The sequence below is a fragment of the Hemiscyllium ocellatum genome, chromosome 14 (genome assembly GCF_020745735.1).
Source record: "Hemiscyllium ocellatum isolate sHemOce1 chromosome 14, sHemOce1.pat.X.cur, whole genome shotgun sequence".
Lineage (NCBI taxonomy): Eukaryota > Metazoa > Chordata > Chondrichthyes > Orectolobiformes > Hemiscylliidae > Hemiscyllium > Hemiscyllium ocellatum.
Genome location: NC_083414.1, coordinates 3,650,977 through 3,668,013, shown reverse-complemented (window position 1 = coordinate 3,668,013; position 17,037 = coordinate 3,650,977). Strand labels below are relative to the sequence as shown.

At 50.1% G+C, this 17,037-nt stretch overlaps 1 protein-coding gene across 4 annotated transcripts in view; it reads right to left on the bottom strand.

Moving 5' to 3' along the window:
- Positions 1–17,037, bottom strand: part of LOC132822216 (sodium- and chloride-dependent taurine transporter-like) — a 78,272-nt gene that overhangs the window by 29,340 nt on the left and 31,895 nt on the right. For 3 of the 4 annotated variants that reach the window (XM_060835304.1, XM_060835301.1, XM_060835302.1), the window contains 3 exons: positions 14,493–14,727; positions 8,300–8,432; positions 932–1,066 (listed from right to left, as the gene is read on the bottom strand). In XM_060835304.1, the coding sequence (XP_060691287.1) occupies positions 932–1,066; positions 8,300–8,432; positions 14,493–14,727 (503 nt within the window). Of the gene's footprint in view, positions 1–931; positions 1,067–8,299; positions 8,433–14,488; positions 14,728–17,037 lie in introns of those variants that run through there. The other variant, XM_060835305.1, reaches the window with a different exon arrangement.

Sequence of the window (17,037 nt, the reverse complement as noted above, 5' to 3'; positions counted from 1 at the left end):
GGAGAGAGAGAGTGAAGGGGAGAATAGAGAGAGAGAGAGAGAGAAGTGGGGAGAGGGAGCGAGAAGGGGAGAGAGAGAGTGAAGGGGAGGAGAGAGAGAGAGAGAGAGAGAGAAGGGGAGGAGAGAGAGAGAAGGGGAGAGAGAGAGTGAAGGGGAGGAGAGAGAGAGAGAAGGGGGGAGAGGGAGCGAGAAGGGGAGGAGAGAGACAGAGAAGGGGAGAGAGAGAGAGAGAGAGTGAAGGGGAGGAGAGGGAGAGAGAAGGGGAGGAGAGAGAGAGAGACAAGGGGGGAGAGAGAGAGTGAAGGGGAGGAGAGAGAGTGAAGGGGAGAGAGAGAGAGAAAGAGAGTGAAGGGGAGGAGAGAGAGAGAGAAGGGGAGAGAGAGAAATGGGGACAGAGAGAAAGGGGGGGAGAAGGAGGGAGAGAGAGAGAGAAAGGGGGAAGAGAGCAAAGGGGGGAGAGAGAAAAGGAGGAGTGAGGGAGAGGAAAGAGTGAGTGAGAGAGAGTTAGGGGAGGAGAGAGAGAGAGAAGGAGGGTGAGGGAGAGAGAAGGAGTAGAGAGAGAGTCTTTTTATTGGTTGCTCCAAACTGCTTCAGCTTGGATTGGTTAACACAGCATGACCCCCTCCCTCCCTGACATTCTCCCCCCACCCCCCTGACAACTGTGGCCTGTTACTGCCCGAGCCCCGAAGCCCAGGCCCTGACAGAGCCGGTACCCTCTGCTCTTTCACAGGCGGTTGGTCTCTGACCATGAGAGAGCCTGACCGCACAGCCCTGCGTCCCAGCCACATTTACACACTGAGGACAACCTACCTCTCCCTCGACCCATCGCTCCACCCGCTCCCCTCCGCCCCAGCCCTCTCCGTCCTCTCGGAATGAGTTGGGAATTGGCCGTGTCGAGGGAGGGACGGGGGGTTTATCCCTCGGAACTCACCTGTGGGTCACCGAGACGGCTGATGTCAGGATACAGATAAAATTTGATTCCCTGAGCTGCTCCTGGCAGAGTGACTCCACGGATCAACAAAACCAACAGCATGAGGAAAGGAAACGTCGCCGTGATGTAGACAACCTGCAGGAGAGGGGCACACACCAAACATGAGCTCCAGCGTCTCCCACTGCCAGGCACGTTCAAACAGACTCAGGGAACGGTTAGATTGCCAAATCCTCCGACACAGTGCTCTCTCGCTCGGCTAACGCGTAAGAAACAGAAAATCATCAAAGACCCTGAAGCAACGTTGTCCTTTTCTGAAAGGGCTTGCAATTCTACACACGGAGAAGGAACAATAGTAGGCCATTCAGCCCTTCCAATCTGCTCCCCCATCCAATAAGATGATGGCTGATTTGGTTGACTCTACATTCCTGTATAACCCAGAGAATCTTTCACCCCCTGGGTCACTGGATTTCCAGATTCTGACATCTCTTGCCTGTTGAGGAAGGGACTGCCAAAGAAACCCTCAGAGAGAAAACACATGTCCTCATCTTTGTTTTCAATGGACAATCCCTTGTTTTTAAACCGTTCGAGACTCCAATCCCCCTGCTGCCTCAGGAAACATCCACCCCATCAATTCTTGGATTCTGTCACTCCTTCATTCAGGTATCAATCTTAGGATTCATTCATTCAGACATTTATTCACTGTTTAGATTCACCCAGTCAAGAACTCCCCCAGGATCTTATTAAGTTGCCTCTGACTCTTCAGAGTTTCTGAGGATACCAGCCATTGCCTCTTGAGTCATTCCTCACACCAGTTTCAGAATAAAAGGGGCACCAGTTTCAGACTGAGATGGGGAGGAATTTCCTCTCTCAGAGGATTGAGAGTCTTTGGAACTCCTGACCACAGAGAGAGCTGTGGGGGCAGGGTCCCTGTGGATGTTTAAGGATGAGAGAGAGATTCTGGATCAGTCGGGGAATCGAGGGGAAAGGGCAGGAAGTGGAGGTGAGGAATGTCGGATCAACCAGGATCCTGTAGGATAGCAGAGCTGGGGCCGAATGGCCCAGTCCCGTTCCTATTTCTGATGGCCTTGACCCACTTATACCAGTCACCCTTCTCTGACCTGATTCCAATGTAATACCATCCTTCAGGATAATACCATCCTTACGGATGAGGACATCTGCTTGTGAGGAGGTCTCACTTCAGTTTAGATTAGATTAGATTAGATTAGATTACTTACAGTGTGGAAACAGGCCCTTCGGCCCAACAAGTCCACACCGACCCGCCGAAGCGCAACCCACCCATACCCCTACATTTACCCCTTACCTAACACTACGGGCAATTTAGCATGGCCAATTCACCTGACCCGCACATCTTTGGACTGTGGGAGGAAACCGGAGCACCCGGAGGAAACCCACGCAGACACGGGGAGAACGTGCAAACTCCACACAGACAGTCGCCTGAGTCGGGAATTGAACCCGGGTCTCAGGCGCTGTGAGACAGCAGTGCCACCGTGCCGCCCACGTTATACAGAGACTGGGTCAGACTCCCATCTGGAGGAACTGGGTTCAGTTTCGGGGTCCCCCGCAGCCCTCAGGAAGGAGGTACAGGCCTGGGAAGGAGAGCAGAGCAGGTCCAACAGAATGACCCCGGGCTGGAAAGGGTTAAATTATGAGGCCAGGTTGTAATGGATTAGGTTGGTAACACCCCTGAATGTAGAGGCTTAAAGCGTGGTCCAAATGAAGTTGTTAAAGTGATTAATGGATTCGATAATATCAACAAAGAGATGCTATTTACTCTGGTTCCGAACAGAGGCTGTGGTGAAATTCCAGATACTCCAATATTCAGCTTGGCCATTCAGGGCGGAATCAAAATAGAATGGAGGATCTGTTTCCCAACGTACTGACTGTAAACATTCAACCCTTCTCAGCGTCAGTGGGAGCAGAAGCATATCTGATAGATATTTCATAGAGGTTTACAAAATCATGAGGGGCATGGATAGGATAAATAGGCAAAGTCTTTTCCCTGGGGTGGGGGAGTCCAGAACTAGAGGGCATAGGTTTAGCGTGAGAGGGGAAAGATATAAAAAAGACCTAAGGGGCAACTTTTTCACGCAGAGGGTGGTACGTGTATGGAATGAGCTGCCAGAGGATGTGGTGGAGGCTGGTACAATTGCAACATTTAAAAGGCATTTGGATGGGTATATGAATAGGAAGGGTTTAGAGGGATATGGGCCGGGTGCTGGCAGGTGGGACTAGATTGGGTTGGGATATCTGGTCGTCATGGACGGGTTGGACCGAAGGGTCTGTTTCCGTGCTGTACATCTCTACGACTCTATGTTGTTATTGGACACCTCTGGAACAGGTGGACCCTGAACCCAGGTGTACTAGCTCAGAGCTAGGGACACTACCACTATACCACAAGGACCCCAGAAGTAATGTTGAGAAGCCCAACATTCACTGTCAATCCTTAATTGTCCTTGAGGGGGCAATGGTGAGTCACCTGCTTCACAGACTTGTGGCCACTTCAGAGGGCACTGCTGTGGGCATGGAGTCACATGGAGGTCAGGCCAGGTAAGGACATGAGTGACCCAGATGGGCCTTTTACAGCAATGGGTCAGAGCTCTGGTCACTGTCAAAGACCAAGATTGGGAGCCAGTTATGTCAGGTGGCTAGGCAGTAGGTTCGCCATAGCGAACACCCAACAGCCTGGGTTCAATTCCCACACCAGCCTGAGGTCACTGTGGGGTGGTCAGGGTCACTGTGGGAAGGGGGAGAGGGTGGCAGGGTCAGAGAGCTCAACCCCCCCCCCCCCTCATTTTCCCCCCACCCATCCCCCTCCAGCCGAGTGAACCTGAGGGTGGGGACAGCTGGGAAAATGCTCCTTTACTCTGTATGGTGTGTTGGCACACAGCACCGAGGGTGAGGGAAACGCACCCCAGGTACAGGTAACAATTCCCGAGTGTTTGAGATAGGGAGGGGGTGTCGGGGCTGGAGGGGGTTACAGAGATAAGGAGGGGGTGTAGGGGCTGGAGGGAGTTACAGAGATAGGGAGGGGGTGTAGGGGCTGGAGGGGGTTCCAGAGATAGGGAGGGGGGTGTTGGGGCTGGAGGGGGTTACAGCGATACGGAGGGTGCATAGGGCTGGAGGGGGTTACAGCGATACGGAGGGTGCGTAGGGGCTGGAGGGGGTTACAGAGATAGGGAGGGGGTGTTAGGGCTGGAGGGGGTAACAGAGATAGGATGGGGATGTAGGGTGTGGAGGGGGTTACAGAGATAGGGAGAGGTGTAGGGGCTGGAGGGGGGTTACAGAGATAGGGAGGGAGTGTAGGGGCTGGAGGGGGGTTACAGAGATAGGGAGGGAGTGTAGGGGCTGGAGGGGGTGACAGAGATCGGGAAGGTCTTTACCAACCTCAGAAAGTGCATCTGACGGTGAATTTTAAAAACTCGATTCACAGGATGGGGGTGTTGTTGACTTAGTCAGCATTTACTGCCCGGGGGTATTTTTAAGAATTCATCACGTCGCTGTGGCTCTGTTGCACAGACTGGGTTAGGAACAGGACAACAATCAACTGTCCCTTTATTTCAGAATTTAAATATCACTTTTTGTCTCAGTGAGATTTGACCCCTGTCCATAGGAACATGAGAATTAGGAGCGGGAGTAGGCAATTCAACCCTTTGAGCCCACCCCACCCTCTAACCTGATCAGGGCTGATGTTATCCTGGTGTTAGCTCCACTCTCCTGTCTGCCCCCCTGATGCCCTTGATCCTTCTTTCCATCAGAAACATTTCGTTCTTGAATCAGTTGATTGATTCTGCCCCCCACTGTCCTCTGGGACACGGGGAGCGACACCCCTCTGACAGAAGCCTTCTCTCCTCATCTCAGTTTTGAACCTCCCGCCTCTCAGTTTACCCCTGTACCCTCTTGTCCAAGACTGTGCCACACGGGGGAACCTCTGTTCAACGTCCACCTTATCAATCCCCTTGAACATTGTACCTTCCCCAATCAGATCCCTCCCCCACCAACCCCCCCCCACCCTGATTCTTCTGAACTCCAGCGGGTACAAACCCAAACTATTCATCTGCTCCTCGGACAACAGCCCTTTCATCACTGGGGGCTAACCTGTTGGCCTTCCTCTAAACTGCCTCCATCCTTCCTCAAGTAAGGAGACTCTGACTGGATACAAAACTCCAGGCATGATCTCACCAATGCCATATATAATTGTAACAACACTTCTTTACTTTTATAAACCAGTCCTTTTGCAATAAATGCCAAGATTCCATTTGCCTTTCTTACTCTAGGCTGCACCTTCACTTTCTGCAATTCATGCACAAGGTCACCCAGATCCCTCTGCACTGACCCACTTTGAATCTGCTTTCCATCTAAATAATAATTTGCCCTTTTATTTCTCAGGCCCAACTGAACAACCTTGCACTGATCCACATTAAACTCCATCTGCCAGATTCCAGCTCATTCTCCTCACCTATCAATACCCATCTGTAATCTCTTTCTCTCCTTACCACAGCCTGCTTTCCCACCTATCTTAGTATCATCCACAAATTTTACAAATGACACTCTGTCCCAGGGTGCAGATCATTGATATAGACTGTCAATAGTTGAGGTTCGAGAAGTGAACCCTGCAGCTCCCCTCGTTACAGTTCACCATCCAGAGACGGACCCATTTATCCTGACAGTCAGCCAATCCTCAATCCAAGCCAGTACTCCACCCTCATCTCCCAGGAGTCTAGCCTGCTGGATCAGTCTTTTATGTGGCAACTTGTCAAATGCCTTCTGGAAGTCCAGATATACCAAATCCACCGGATCTCCACTATCCATCTCATTGGTTACATCCTCCAAGAACTCTGGCAAGTTTGTGAAGCACAACTTGCCCTTCATGAAACCAGGTGACACTGGTAAATTGAGCTTTGTTTTTCTAAGTGTTTAGTTATCTCCTCCGTTATGATTGACGCCACCAATTTCCCCTCTACAGGAGTCAAACTAACTGGCATATAGATTCCCACCTTTGACTCAGCTCCTTTTTTGAATAAGGGTGTCACATTAACAGGTTTCTAATCCACCAGTAGCTTTCTAGAATCCAGGGAATTTTAGAAAATCAGAACTAATGCATCCACGATCTCTGCTGCCAACCCAACAAGGCCCAGGGACTTATCTGCCTTTAATCCCATCAGTACGGTGTACGGTGGCTCAGTGGTTAGCACTGCTGCCTCACAGCACCAGGGATCCTGGTTTGATTCCAGCCTTGGGCGACTGTGTGGAGTTTGCACATTCTCCCCGTGTCTGCGTGGGTTTCCTTCGGGTGCTCCGGTTTCCTCCCACAGTCCAAGGATGTGCAGGTTAGGGTGGATTGGCCACGCTAAGTTGCCCGTGGTGTTCAGGGATGTGTAGGTTAGGTGGGTTGGCGATGGGAAGTGCAGGTTATGGGGATTAGGGATGATGTTGTGAGGCTTGTTGTGGACTCAGGCTGCTTCCACACTCTCGAGGTTCTATGATACGGAATACCTTCTTCCTAGTTACAGTAACTGCAGCTTTTGGGAAGAAATTATTGCCTTCCACTCTGACAGCAGAGACAGAATACTGGTTTGTCCCTCTGTCATTTCACATTTCCCATTATTACCTTGTCATCTTCATCCTTCAAAGGACCAACATTTACTTTCACATTCTCTTCCTGTTTATCTACTTACGGAAACTTTTGGTATTAGTGCTTTGTTTCCTTTTGTATTTATCTTTGCTCTTTTGGTTTTGTTTTTAGTAACCCGTTGCTGACACATAAAGTTCTCTCAATCCCCCACAGGGCCACTAACCTTTGCATTCTGAGATGCCCTAGTTTTTGCCTTTCTGTTAACCGTGAATTCCTTGTTAAGCTACGAATAATTTTTTTACCATTTTGCAATTGATCTTCCTCTCAGGAATATTGTTTAACTGAGAGAGAGGTATTTAGTATTGCCTGAAGTGTTTGTCACTGCCCTGCTCTTTAATACTTCTGCCCAATCCACTCAGAACTCCACCGACCTGAGGCTGTATAATTACCTTTGCCTAATGTTAAAACTCTTGTCAGTGACTCTGTCCTCATTCTTTCAATCTGAATTTGAAATTCTAGCATGTTGTGGTCACTCCTTCCAAGACCATTTATCAATCCATCCTTGTTATGTACCACCAAGTCGAGAGTGACCAGCCCTCTGGTTAGCTCCATGACATCTTGCTTGAAGAAACAATCCCTCACACACTCTATGAGCTTGTTTTCCAGTCTATCCCTTTGCCACGTTGATTAATTCCTTGCTCAGTCAATGTTCAAACCCCCATAATTACTGTGGTGCCCTTCTCACAAGCCCTTGTTATTTTCTCCTTTATACTCAGCCCTACTTGAGGAGTACAGTCCAAGGGCTTGCACAGCCCTCCTACCGAGACGTTTCTTCCCTGGCTTCTGAGTTCCGTCAGTATCTTTGGTGCCATTATCATTTGCTGATACAGCCGTGGTGTCATCCGTAACCAATAATGCACCTCCACCTCCTGCTCCTTCTCATCCAAGGCTCCTCAGTATTCCGATGTTTAGTTCCCCAGTCCTGATCTTCCTGCCATCACTACCAGGTCCTACCCATTTGTGTTGTCAGTTCCTCAACTGCATTCTGAATACCACCTGCATTTATGTACAAGGTTTTGAAATTGGTCCTGCTGATTTTTCGTTCTCCCTTTTAATATTTTCTTGTACACTCTGCTTTCCACTCTCTCCATCCTTCCTTATTGATCCCGGAGCCTCATCTCTATCGTTCACTCCAACTTCCACTTTGATCTTTAATGGTTCCTTCCCTCCCCTTGCTCATTTGCCTCGCCTGTTGAGCCCCGACTTTCCGCTCACCATCTGACCTGGTGTTTTGGTTCCTTACATTACATCCACCTCAGGTGACACAGGAAAGCCCCACTCCCACCCCCCTCCACCAGGATGTTGGTGCCCCGCCTGCTCTGGGAGAGATCCCAGTGATCCACCGATCTGACAGTGTCGCCCCTGGACATTGATCTGAGAGAGATCCCAGTGATCCACCGATCTGACAGTGTCACCCCGGACAGTGATCCAGGAGAGATCCCAGTGATCCACCGATCTGACAGTGTCGCCCATGGACAGTGATCTGGGAGAGATCCTGGTGATCCACTGATCTGACAGTGTCCCCATGTAACAAGGCCTCGAGTCACATTTTAAGCAGGCACCATCTCCCTATTCCTGGCCTCACTGCCATGTCCTGACACAGTAGTCACATTGGCTCCTGGGGTGGTACTCCATGACGTTCCCAATACTCCACCGTCTCCCACACACCCCTCCCCCACTCCCCGCAACCAATCGCCAAACAGCATCAGGCTCACCTTCCCAGTCGAACGGACACCTTTCCAAATGCAGAAGAAGCAGATGACCCAGGCGGCCAGCAGACAGAGCGCCAGCTCCCACTTCAGAGAGCCCACCTGGTCAATTCCAGCAGACAGATCCAACACATTCCGCCTGGGAAAGGGAATCAGGGAGGGGGCAAGAAAGAGAGGTGGAAAGAGCGAGAGAGAGAGAGAGGGAGAGAGAGAGAGAGAGAGAGACAGAGACAGAGAGAGACAGAGAGAGAGAGACACAGAGAGAGAGAGAGACAGAGACAGAGTGAGAGAGACACAGAGACAGACAGAGAGACAGAGTGAGAGAGAGAGAGAGTGAGAGAGAGAGTGAGAGAGAGAGACAGAGACAGAGTGAGACAGAGAGAGAGAGAGACAGAGACAGAGTGAGAGAGACACAGAGACAGACAGAGAGACAGAGTGAGAGAGAGAGTGAGAGAGAGACAGAGAGAGAGAGACAGAGACAGACAGAGAGACAGAGTGAGAGAGAGAGAGTGAGAGAGAGAGACAGAGACAGAGTGAGAGAGAGAGAGAGGGAGAGAGAGAGAGAGACAGAGACAGAGAGAGACAGAGAGAGAGAGAGACAGAGTGAGAGAGACACAGAGACAGACAGAGAGACAGAGTGAGAGAGAGAGAGTGAGAGAGAGAGACAGAGACAGAGTGAGAGAGAGAGAGAAACAGAGTGAGAGAGAGACAGAGACAGAGTGAGAGAGACACAGAGACAGACAGAGAGACAGAGTGAGAGAGAGAGAGAGTGAGAGAGAGAGACAGAGACAGAGTGAGAGAGACACAGAGACAGACAGAGAGACAGAGTGAGAGAGAGAGAGAGTGAGAGAGAGAGACAGAGACAGAGTGAGAGAGAGAGAGAAACAGAGTGAGAGAGAGACAGAGACAGAGTGAGAGAGACACAGAGACAGACAGAGAGACAGAGTGAGAGAGAGAGTGAGAGAGAGAGACAGAGACAGAGTGAGAGAGAGAGAGAAACAGAGTGAGAGAGAGAGAGAAACAGAGTGAGAGAGTGAGAGAGAGAGAGACAGAGACAGAGACAGAGGGAGGGAGGGAGAGGGAGAGAGACACAGAGACAGAGAAAGAGGGAGGGAGAGACAGAGAGACAGAGGGAGGAAGGGAGAGAGGAGCAAAGAGAGAGAGAGAGGGAGGGAGGGATGGAAGGGTGAAAAGAGAGAGAGAGAAAGAAAGAAAGAGAGTGAGAGGGAGGTGTGAGGGAGGGTGGGAGATATAGAAGTTAAAGTGGAGGGTAGTGCCAATTGTAGGAGACAGAGAGAGAGGGAGAGAAATAAAGGAGAGTGGGTAGGAGAGTGGTGGGGGAGGGGAGTGGGGTGGAGAGAGAGAAAAATAAAAGCAATATTACTCGGAGGCTCTAAGAAGCCGGAGCAAAGCAGAGATGTGAAATGAAGGCACGTGGTGGAGTTCCACTGGGACAGTGCTGCTGCTGCTGCTTTTTAACATGCTCACTGTAAGCAGGCGAGCATGCCAAGGGCACCTGGGAGGGGGGCACGGAGACAGGAGGGAGGGAGGGGGGCGTGGAAGCTAGCATGCAAAACAAACTCATTTTCAGTAAAGATTAAGAAACAAAACTGCCAAGGGCTACCTTTGGGTTAAAATAACTTCCAATTTACTGTTTGCGACCTCCACATCACAATAAAGAGTCCCTGGCACTGGCTTCGGAAATTCAAGGGAAAGCATTTATTAACGACTCTCAATGAACTGGGTGAGAAAGCTTGTGTCCCATTCATCTACGCGGTTTAGTGTTCTGGCCCAGCTGACTGGGGTAGCTCATATTGCCTGGCTACCCAGGGAACAAGAGACGGCCATGGGTTTACAAGTAGACAGAGGGAAAGAACTGCAAGATAACAGTGAAAACACAAACAGTTGGACACAGTGATCTGAAAACGTCCATGCTCATATTCGCAAAATATTCCCTTGCAGTTAAAACAGCAATTAACTCAGCTACAGATAATTATTCATCAGAGGTGTATATGTGACGTGTTCCATTATTTCAATGACTCGGAGTGTAGTCTTGGGCTTAAAACTTCAGGCAACAAGACCAGCATCAAACACTCCCCAAGCCAATGGGTTAACTACAGAGTCAAGCTCCCTCTACACTGTCCCTCATCAAACACTCCCAGGACAGGGACAGCACGGGGTTAGATACAGAGTAAAGCTCCCTCTACACTGTCCCCCATCAAACACTCCCAGGGCAGGGACAGCACGGAATTAGATACAGAGTAAAGCTCCCTCTACAGTGTCCCCCATCAAACACTCCCAGGACAGGGACAGCACGGGGTTAGATACAGAGTCAAGCTCCCTCTACACTGTCCCCCATCAAACACTCCCAGGACAGGGACAGCATGGGGTTAGATACAGAGTCAAGCTCCCTCTACACTGTCCCCATCAAACACTCCCAGGACAGGGACAGCACGGGGTTAGATACAGTGTCAATTCCCTCTACACTGTCCCCCCATCAAACACTCCCAGAACAGGGACAACACGGGGTTAGATACAGCGTCAAGCTCCCTCTACACTGTCCCCCATCAAACACTCCCAGGGCAGGGACAGCACGGGGTTAGATACAGAGTAAAACTTCCTCTACACTGCCCCTCATCAATGATCCCAGGACAGAGGCAGCACTGTGTTAGATACAAAGTAAAGCTCCCTCTACCCCTGTCCCTCATCAATGACCCCAGGACTGAGGCAGCACTGGGTTAGATACAGAGTAAAGCTCCCTCTACACTGTCCCCTATCAAACACTCCCAGGACAGAGGCAGCACTGGGTTAGATACAAAGTAAAGCTCCCTCTACCCCTGTCCCTCATCAATGATCCCAGGACAGCGACAGCAAGGGGTTAGATACAGAGTTAAGCTCCCTCTACACTGTCCCTCATCAATGATCCCAGGACTGCGACAGGAAGGGGTTAGATACAGAGTAAAGCTCCCTCTACACTGTCCCTCATCAATGATCCCAGGACTGAGACAGCACTGTGTTAGATACAAAGTAAAGCTCCCTCTACCCCTGTCCCTCATCAATGATCCCAGGACTGAGGCAGCATGGGGTTGGAATAAAGCTTTCTCTTTCTCAGCCTTTCCCCCCCCATTCTCTCTAGTCCAATGTACATCCATTCTGCTCTGTTACTAATATTCCCAGACCCTCCTTCAAAGAATAAACAATAAAATGTAAATTAACAACAGAAAATGTTGAAGACAGACATTTGGATCATCAGACCTAGAAAGACAAAGGAGAGGTTAAAGTGTTGGCTTTCCACAGGGAAGGTAGCTGTGAGAATACAGGATGATGTAAAGAATGGAGGTTAAAACTGGGAAATGGGAAGTGTTCCCGTTGGGAGGATAGCCTGGAATTTGACATTTTGTAAATTCACTGATGAACAAAGTTCAAAGCCTAATTCTTTAAAACCAGCAACACGAAAGGGAGATTACAAACTGAACTGGTGCCATCATGCCCTCACACAGGGTAACACGAATAAACCATTAGTTGAGCTGTCTGAAGTGAGCTAAGTGGCAGACAATACACCAGTCCAGGCAGCTGATGGACAGGAACACAGGAATTTGGAGTGGGAACGGGTAATACAGCCCTTCTGGAAAGACACAGCCAGACAACACAAAGATAAATTCAGAGAAGCACCCTCAGAGAATGTCTGTAATGGAGCTGAGGCCTTGTGTTCACACAAGCAGCCTGTTCTATCGTCCACAGTGAAGGCGAGAGTTTGATTGATGAAGCTTTCACTAACTGTGAGAATGGTCCATCAGGGATGGGAGAGCTGGAAGTAGCCACCCGCAGGGGGCAGTCAGGGGGCAGTCAGATTGTGTGGAAATGTCAGCTGGGTCATAACAATAACACCTTTCACGGCTTTGGAATTTCAGATCGAATGAAATAAGTTTGAACTGTAATCACTGGTGGGATTCTGAGCAAACATTTCAGTGATATTGATAAATATTGCCCAGGACTCTGGGAGATAAGTGACTCCACACCTTCTCTGAATAGGGATCTATCCAGTCAGGCGGACAGAGCTTTGAGATCGAAACTGAAAGTGAGGACCTTCAGCAGAACAGCACTCCATCACGCTGCAAGCTGGGGCCTGTGACCGTCGTCTCATCAAGACAGTGGGTGTCAACTCCCACTGACCCACAACTCCTACCCAAGCCCTTACCAGTTCCTCTAACATGGAGGCAGATTCTAATCAGAATGGAGATAGACTGGGACAGGGGGAGGTGCAGTGAGATCTGGCTGCCTTTGTACACCAGTCACTGAGAGTGAGGGTGTGGCAGCTGAAGGGAGAGGAGAAGGTACATTAGCCTGGAGGGCGAGAGGGTTGGAGTACAGGAGCTGGGATATCCTACTGCAATTATACAGGGTGTTGGAGAGACCAGCCCTCGGAATACTGTATACAGTTCTGGTCTCCTTATCTGAGGAAGGATGGTCTTGCTTTAGAGGGAATGCAGTGAAGGAATATCAGGCTTATGTACAGAGAGACAGGATCAGCTATGATTATATTCACTGAATTTTAAAAGAATGGTTGGGGGATGGGATGGGGAGGGAATTCTCACAGAAACCTGTCAAATTCTAACAGGACTAGACAGACTAAGTGCAGAAAGGATGTTCCCTTTGATGAGGGGAGTCCAGAGCAAGGGGTCATAGTTTAAGGACACGGGATGGGGCCATTGGGACTGAGCTGAGGAGCAATGTCTTCACCCAGAGAGTGGGGAGCCTGTGGAATTCTCTGTTACAGGAAGGGGCTGTGGCCAAAACATTGGAATGTTGGCAAACTGGAAACCAGCAGAAGGAGGGAAACTCAACGAATGTGAACCCTGTCCTTGACTGACAAGAAGCCAGGGGCTGAAAGAAACAATGTCTTACACAAAAGGACTCTTTGCAGGGAAGCAATTGAATAAACAGAATCCAGTTAATATGGGAATTCTGTTGAACACTTGGTAGAGATTGCAAAACATGGAGAGGAGGAGAGCTGGAATGAAAATCAAGACTGTTCCTGAACGGAACAAGACAACAACAACAGGCTGTGCTTCTATAGCATCTTTAACACTTCACAGTCGCTTCATCAGAGACAACTTAACATCAAGATGTGCAAGGAGACATTAGGATAACTGGCTAATGGGTCGTTGGGTTTGAAGGGGCCTCTTCAGGAAGATACAAGACAGAGAGGTTTCGGGATGGAATTCCTAAGTTCGGAACCCATTGGTGGACGGATGGGAATGGCAGAAGTTTGAGAGGCTGGGATTGGAGGAATTGAAGGGATCTTGGCAGACAGGAGGGGAGTATCGATAAAAGGGTGGGCACAGTGAAATATCAAAACAAGGTCAAACGTGTGAAGTGGTCCTGGACTGAGAGTCAACCGAGACCAGAGGGTAGAGGTGCTGCCATGGGTGAGCCTGCACCAAGGACAACAGCCAACTGGGTTGAGGGAGCAGTAACTAGGCTCAGAGCTGAGGAGCAGTAACTAGGCTCAGAGCTGAGTGCCAACAGGTAACCAATGGGGACTAAAGAAAGATCCCAAAGAACTGCGGATGCTGGAAATCAGAAACACAAACAGAAATTGCTGGAAAAGCTCAGTAGGTCTGGCAGCATCTGTGCATAAAAATCACAGTTAATGTTTCAGGTTGAGCGACCCTTGCTCAGAACCAATGGGGACTGGTCGGGTTTCTGTTTGGAAAAGGCTAACAGGGTTCAGACAGTATCTCAATAAGAGATAAGGAGTGGGTTACCAAGGAGGGCTCACTGGGAGTCAGAAACCTTTCCAAACTGGTCACAGCATCTCGAGGCTGACAGGGTGGGGACAGGGCAGAGGAAACAGAGTCACTTAAGAGTTTTATGTTTGAGAATAAGCTTCCCTCGTTGTGCCAGAGCCCTGACCTGATGCTGCATCGATTGAGTTGTACAGTGACAGATGGATACAGATCAGAGTGAGACCATTCAGAGGATCAAACCTGTGCTAACCCTCTGGAGGAAGAATGCTTTACCGCTATGCTCACAGAAGACCAATGTGTTAGAGGGCAGTGGGGTTTGAGATACCCTTGTCAATAACCTGAACAGTGTCAGCTGAAAGGGTGCTCAGACCTAGGACTGATTGCCAGACTGTGGCTAAACGGAGGTTTTTGTAAAAAGACACAAGAATGGAATTTCTGGCTTTTCTTACTCCCAAAATTCTGTCACGGGTGATGTGAGGTTGGTGCTATTGCAGGCCATACACAGGGAGATGTTCTTTCTCAGGCGATCCTCAATACAGTGCTCAGTGTTCCATCTGTGGCCACACTTTGCCCAGGGTAGTTCACTCTGAAAGGTCTGGAAGAGGTAGTAGAGTCCCCAGGCCAGAATAACGATGTAGTAAACATTCAACAGGGAGACAATGACGATGGACGCACAGCCGATTCCTAGCCAATCAAAGACACCAAGATCATCTTTCTAATTAACAAGGAAAAACAGCCACCCATCAACATTACACAGACTCCTCCCTCCCCAATCCCCACACTTTCCCCCCTGTCCAGTATTCCCAATCTCCCACAAATCTCAAACAGCCACCTTTAACACCACCAGCACCACCCCTTCCCCGCCAATTTCCCCGACCTCCTCCCCCAACCCGATTCAGGATTGAGCTGGTATTCCCACTGGATTTGTAATCCTGTGACCCGGACACATCACCGGGGATGTGGTGTCAAATTAGAGAATAGAAACTTGTAAGTGTTTCGATCTGATGAGCAACGCAAATGGAATAGCTGTTCTCTAATAAAATTGTCAAATTTATCCCCTCAACGGTGTTGGAGCCTTTATCAAAGGAAAGATAGACCGATGTTGGAGACAGTCCAGAGAAGGTTAGCTTCAGCTGATAGGGAGAAGCCGTTTTCTGAGGAGAGGGTGAGTAGGTTGGGCCTGTGCTCCTGGGGCCTAGAAGGATGAGAGGTGACCTGATTGAAACATCCAGGATTCTTGAGGGGGAAATGTGGAGAGATTGTTTCCCCGTGTGGGAGGGACTAGGAATAAAGGGAACAATCTCAGAATAAGAGATGTTAAGGCAGAGATGGGGAGAAATTTCTCCCCTTGGAGGGGAGTGAATCTCTGGAATTCTTTCCCACAGAGGGCTGTCGGGGGCTGGGTCATTCAGGATACTCAAGGCCGAGACAGACAGATTATTGATCAGGAAGGGGATCGAGGGTTAAGGGGGAGAGGCAGGAAGGTGGGGATGAGGATGATCAGATCAGCCATGATCTCACTGAATGGGGGAACAGACTGGATGGGCTGAATGGTCTACTTCTGTTCCTCTGTCACATGGTCTAAAATGGCCTACTATAGAGAAGGAAACCTACTGGCTCTGGCCCATGTGTGACTCCAGATCCACAGCAATGTGGCTGGTTACTAACTGCCCCCTGAAATGGCCGGGTGAGGGATGGGTAACGGTTTTGCCGGTGACGTCTACATTTCATGAATGAAATAGAGACCAGCAACAGCTCCCAACCTGCGCCGATCATCCCCACGCAAATCCCACCGGGGCCGCCCCCTCCCTCCTCCCCCTCCTCCCCCCTACCCTCACCCTCCCTCCTCCCCCTCCCCTCACCAGGGCAGTGGGAACATTGGCACCAACTCCTGGGACCACCCCAATGCCCAGGGAGGGTTGGATTGACCATCTGCCTCACTGTGTTCACAAAAACTACTTGGGGGACTGGGATTAAGTTTAAACCATTGATGACAAAGCTTCAACACGTTTAACCAAGTTATTCTAACTTAGTCTGCAGTCACCCAGGCACTGGGCTCTCAAGAGCCTCTGTTAGTGAGTTATTTGAGGATGGTATCCAGCCTCCAGCTACTCAGGGTAACCAGGAGGTTGGCAGGAAGTGCCAACCTCTCAATATCACATGGAGTGGCTCAATAACACCTTGTAATATTCCACTCCACTGGCTTCAACTCAAAAGGTGAGAGGAACTATAGGCACCAGGGTGACTCAGTGGTTAGCACTGCTGCCTCACAGCGCCAGGGACCCGGGTTCAATTCCAGCCTCGGGTGACTGTCTGTGTCGAGTTTGCACGTTTTCCCCGTGTCTGTGTGGGTTTTCTCCCACAGTCCAAAGATGGATGGGTGAGGATGAATTGACTTGGGAAATGCAATGCTATGAGGATAAGGTGAAGGTCTAGTATAGACTGAATGGCCTCATTCCGCTCTGTGGAGGTTTTACCTCGAGGCTGGGTTAACTTGACTCATTAATAGGCTCCATTTCCCTTTTGCCGCCCTCTTAGATTTCTCACAAACGTAAGAATAGAGGGCCAAAGGTGGCCATTCAGCACCACAAGCCTGTACTAGCACCCAATCAGCTCCTGGCTGGCCTCTATTTTAGCTCCATCTAGACGAACCCTTAGCTCCGCACCCTCTTGGTGTTCTGAGGGAACAGGAAAAACCAACCGTCCATCCCTTCTTTCCTTTTCCTCTTGATCCCTATCCCCCAACATTCACATTCCTCATGACCCTCCCCCTCCCTCCTCCCCCTCCCTCACTCTCCCTCTACCTCCTCCCCCTCCACCCTCACCCTCCCTCCTCCCCCTCCCTCACCCCCTCCCCCAACCCTCACCCTCCCTCCTACCCCCACCCTCACCTTCCCTCCTCCTCCCGACCCTCACCCTCCCTCCACCCCCTCCCTCACCTTCCCTCCTCCTCCCGACCCTCACCCTCCCTCCACCCCCTCCCTCTCCCTCCCC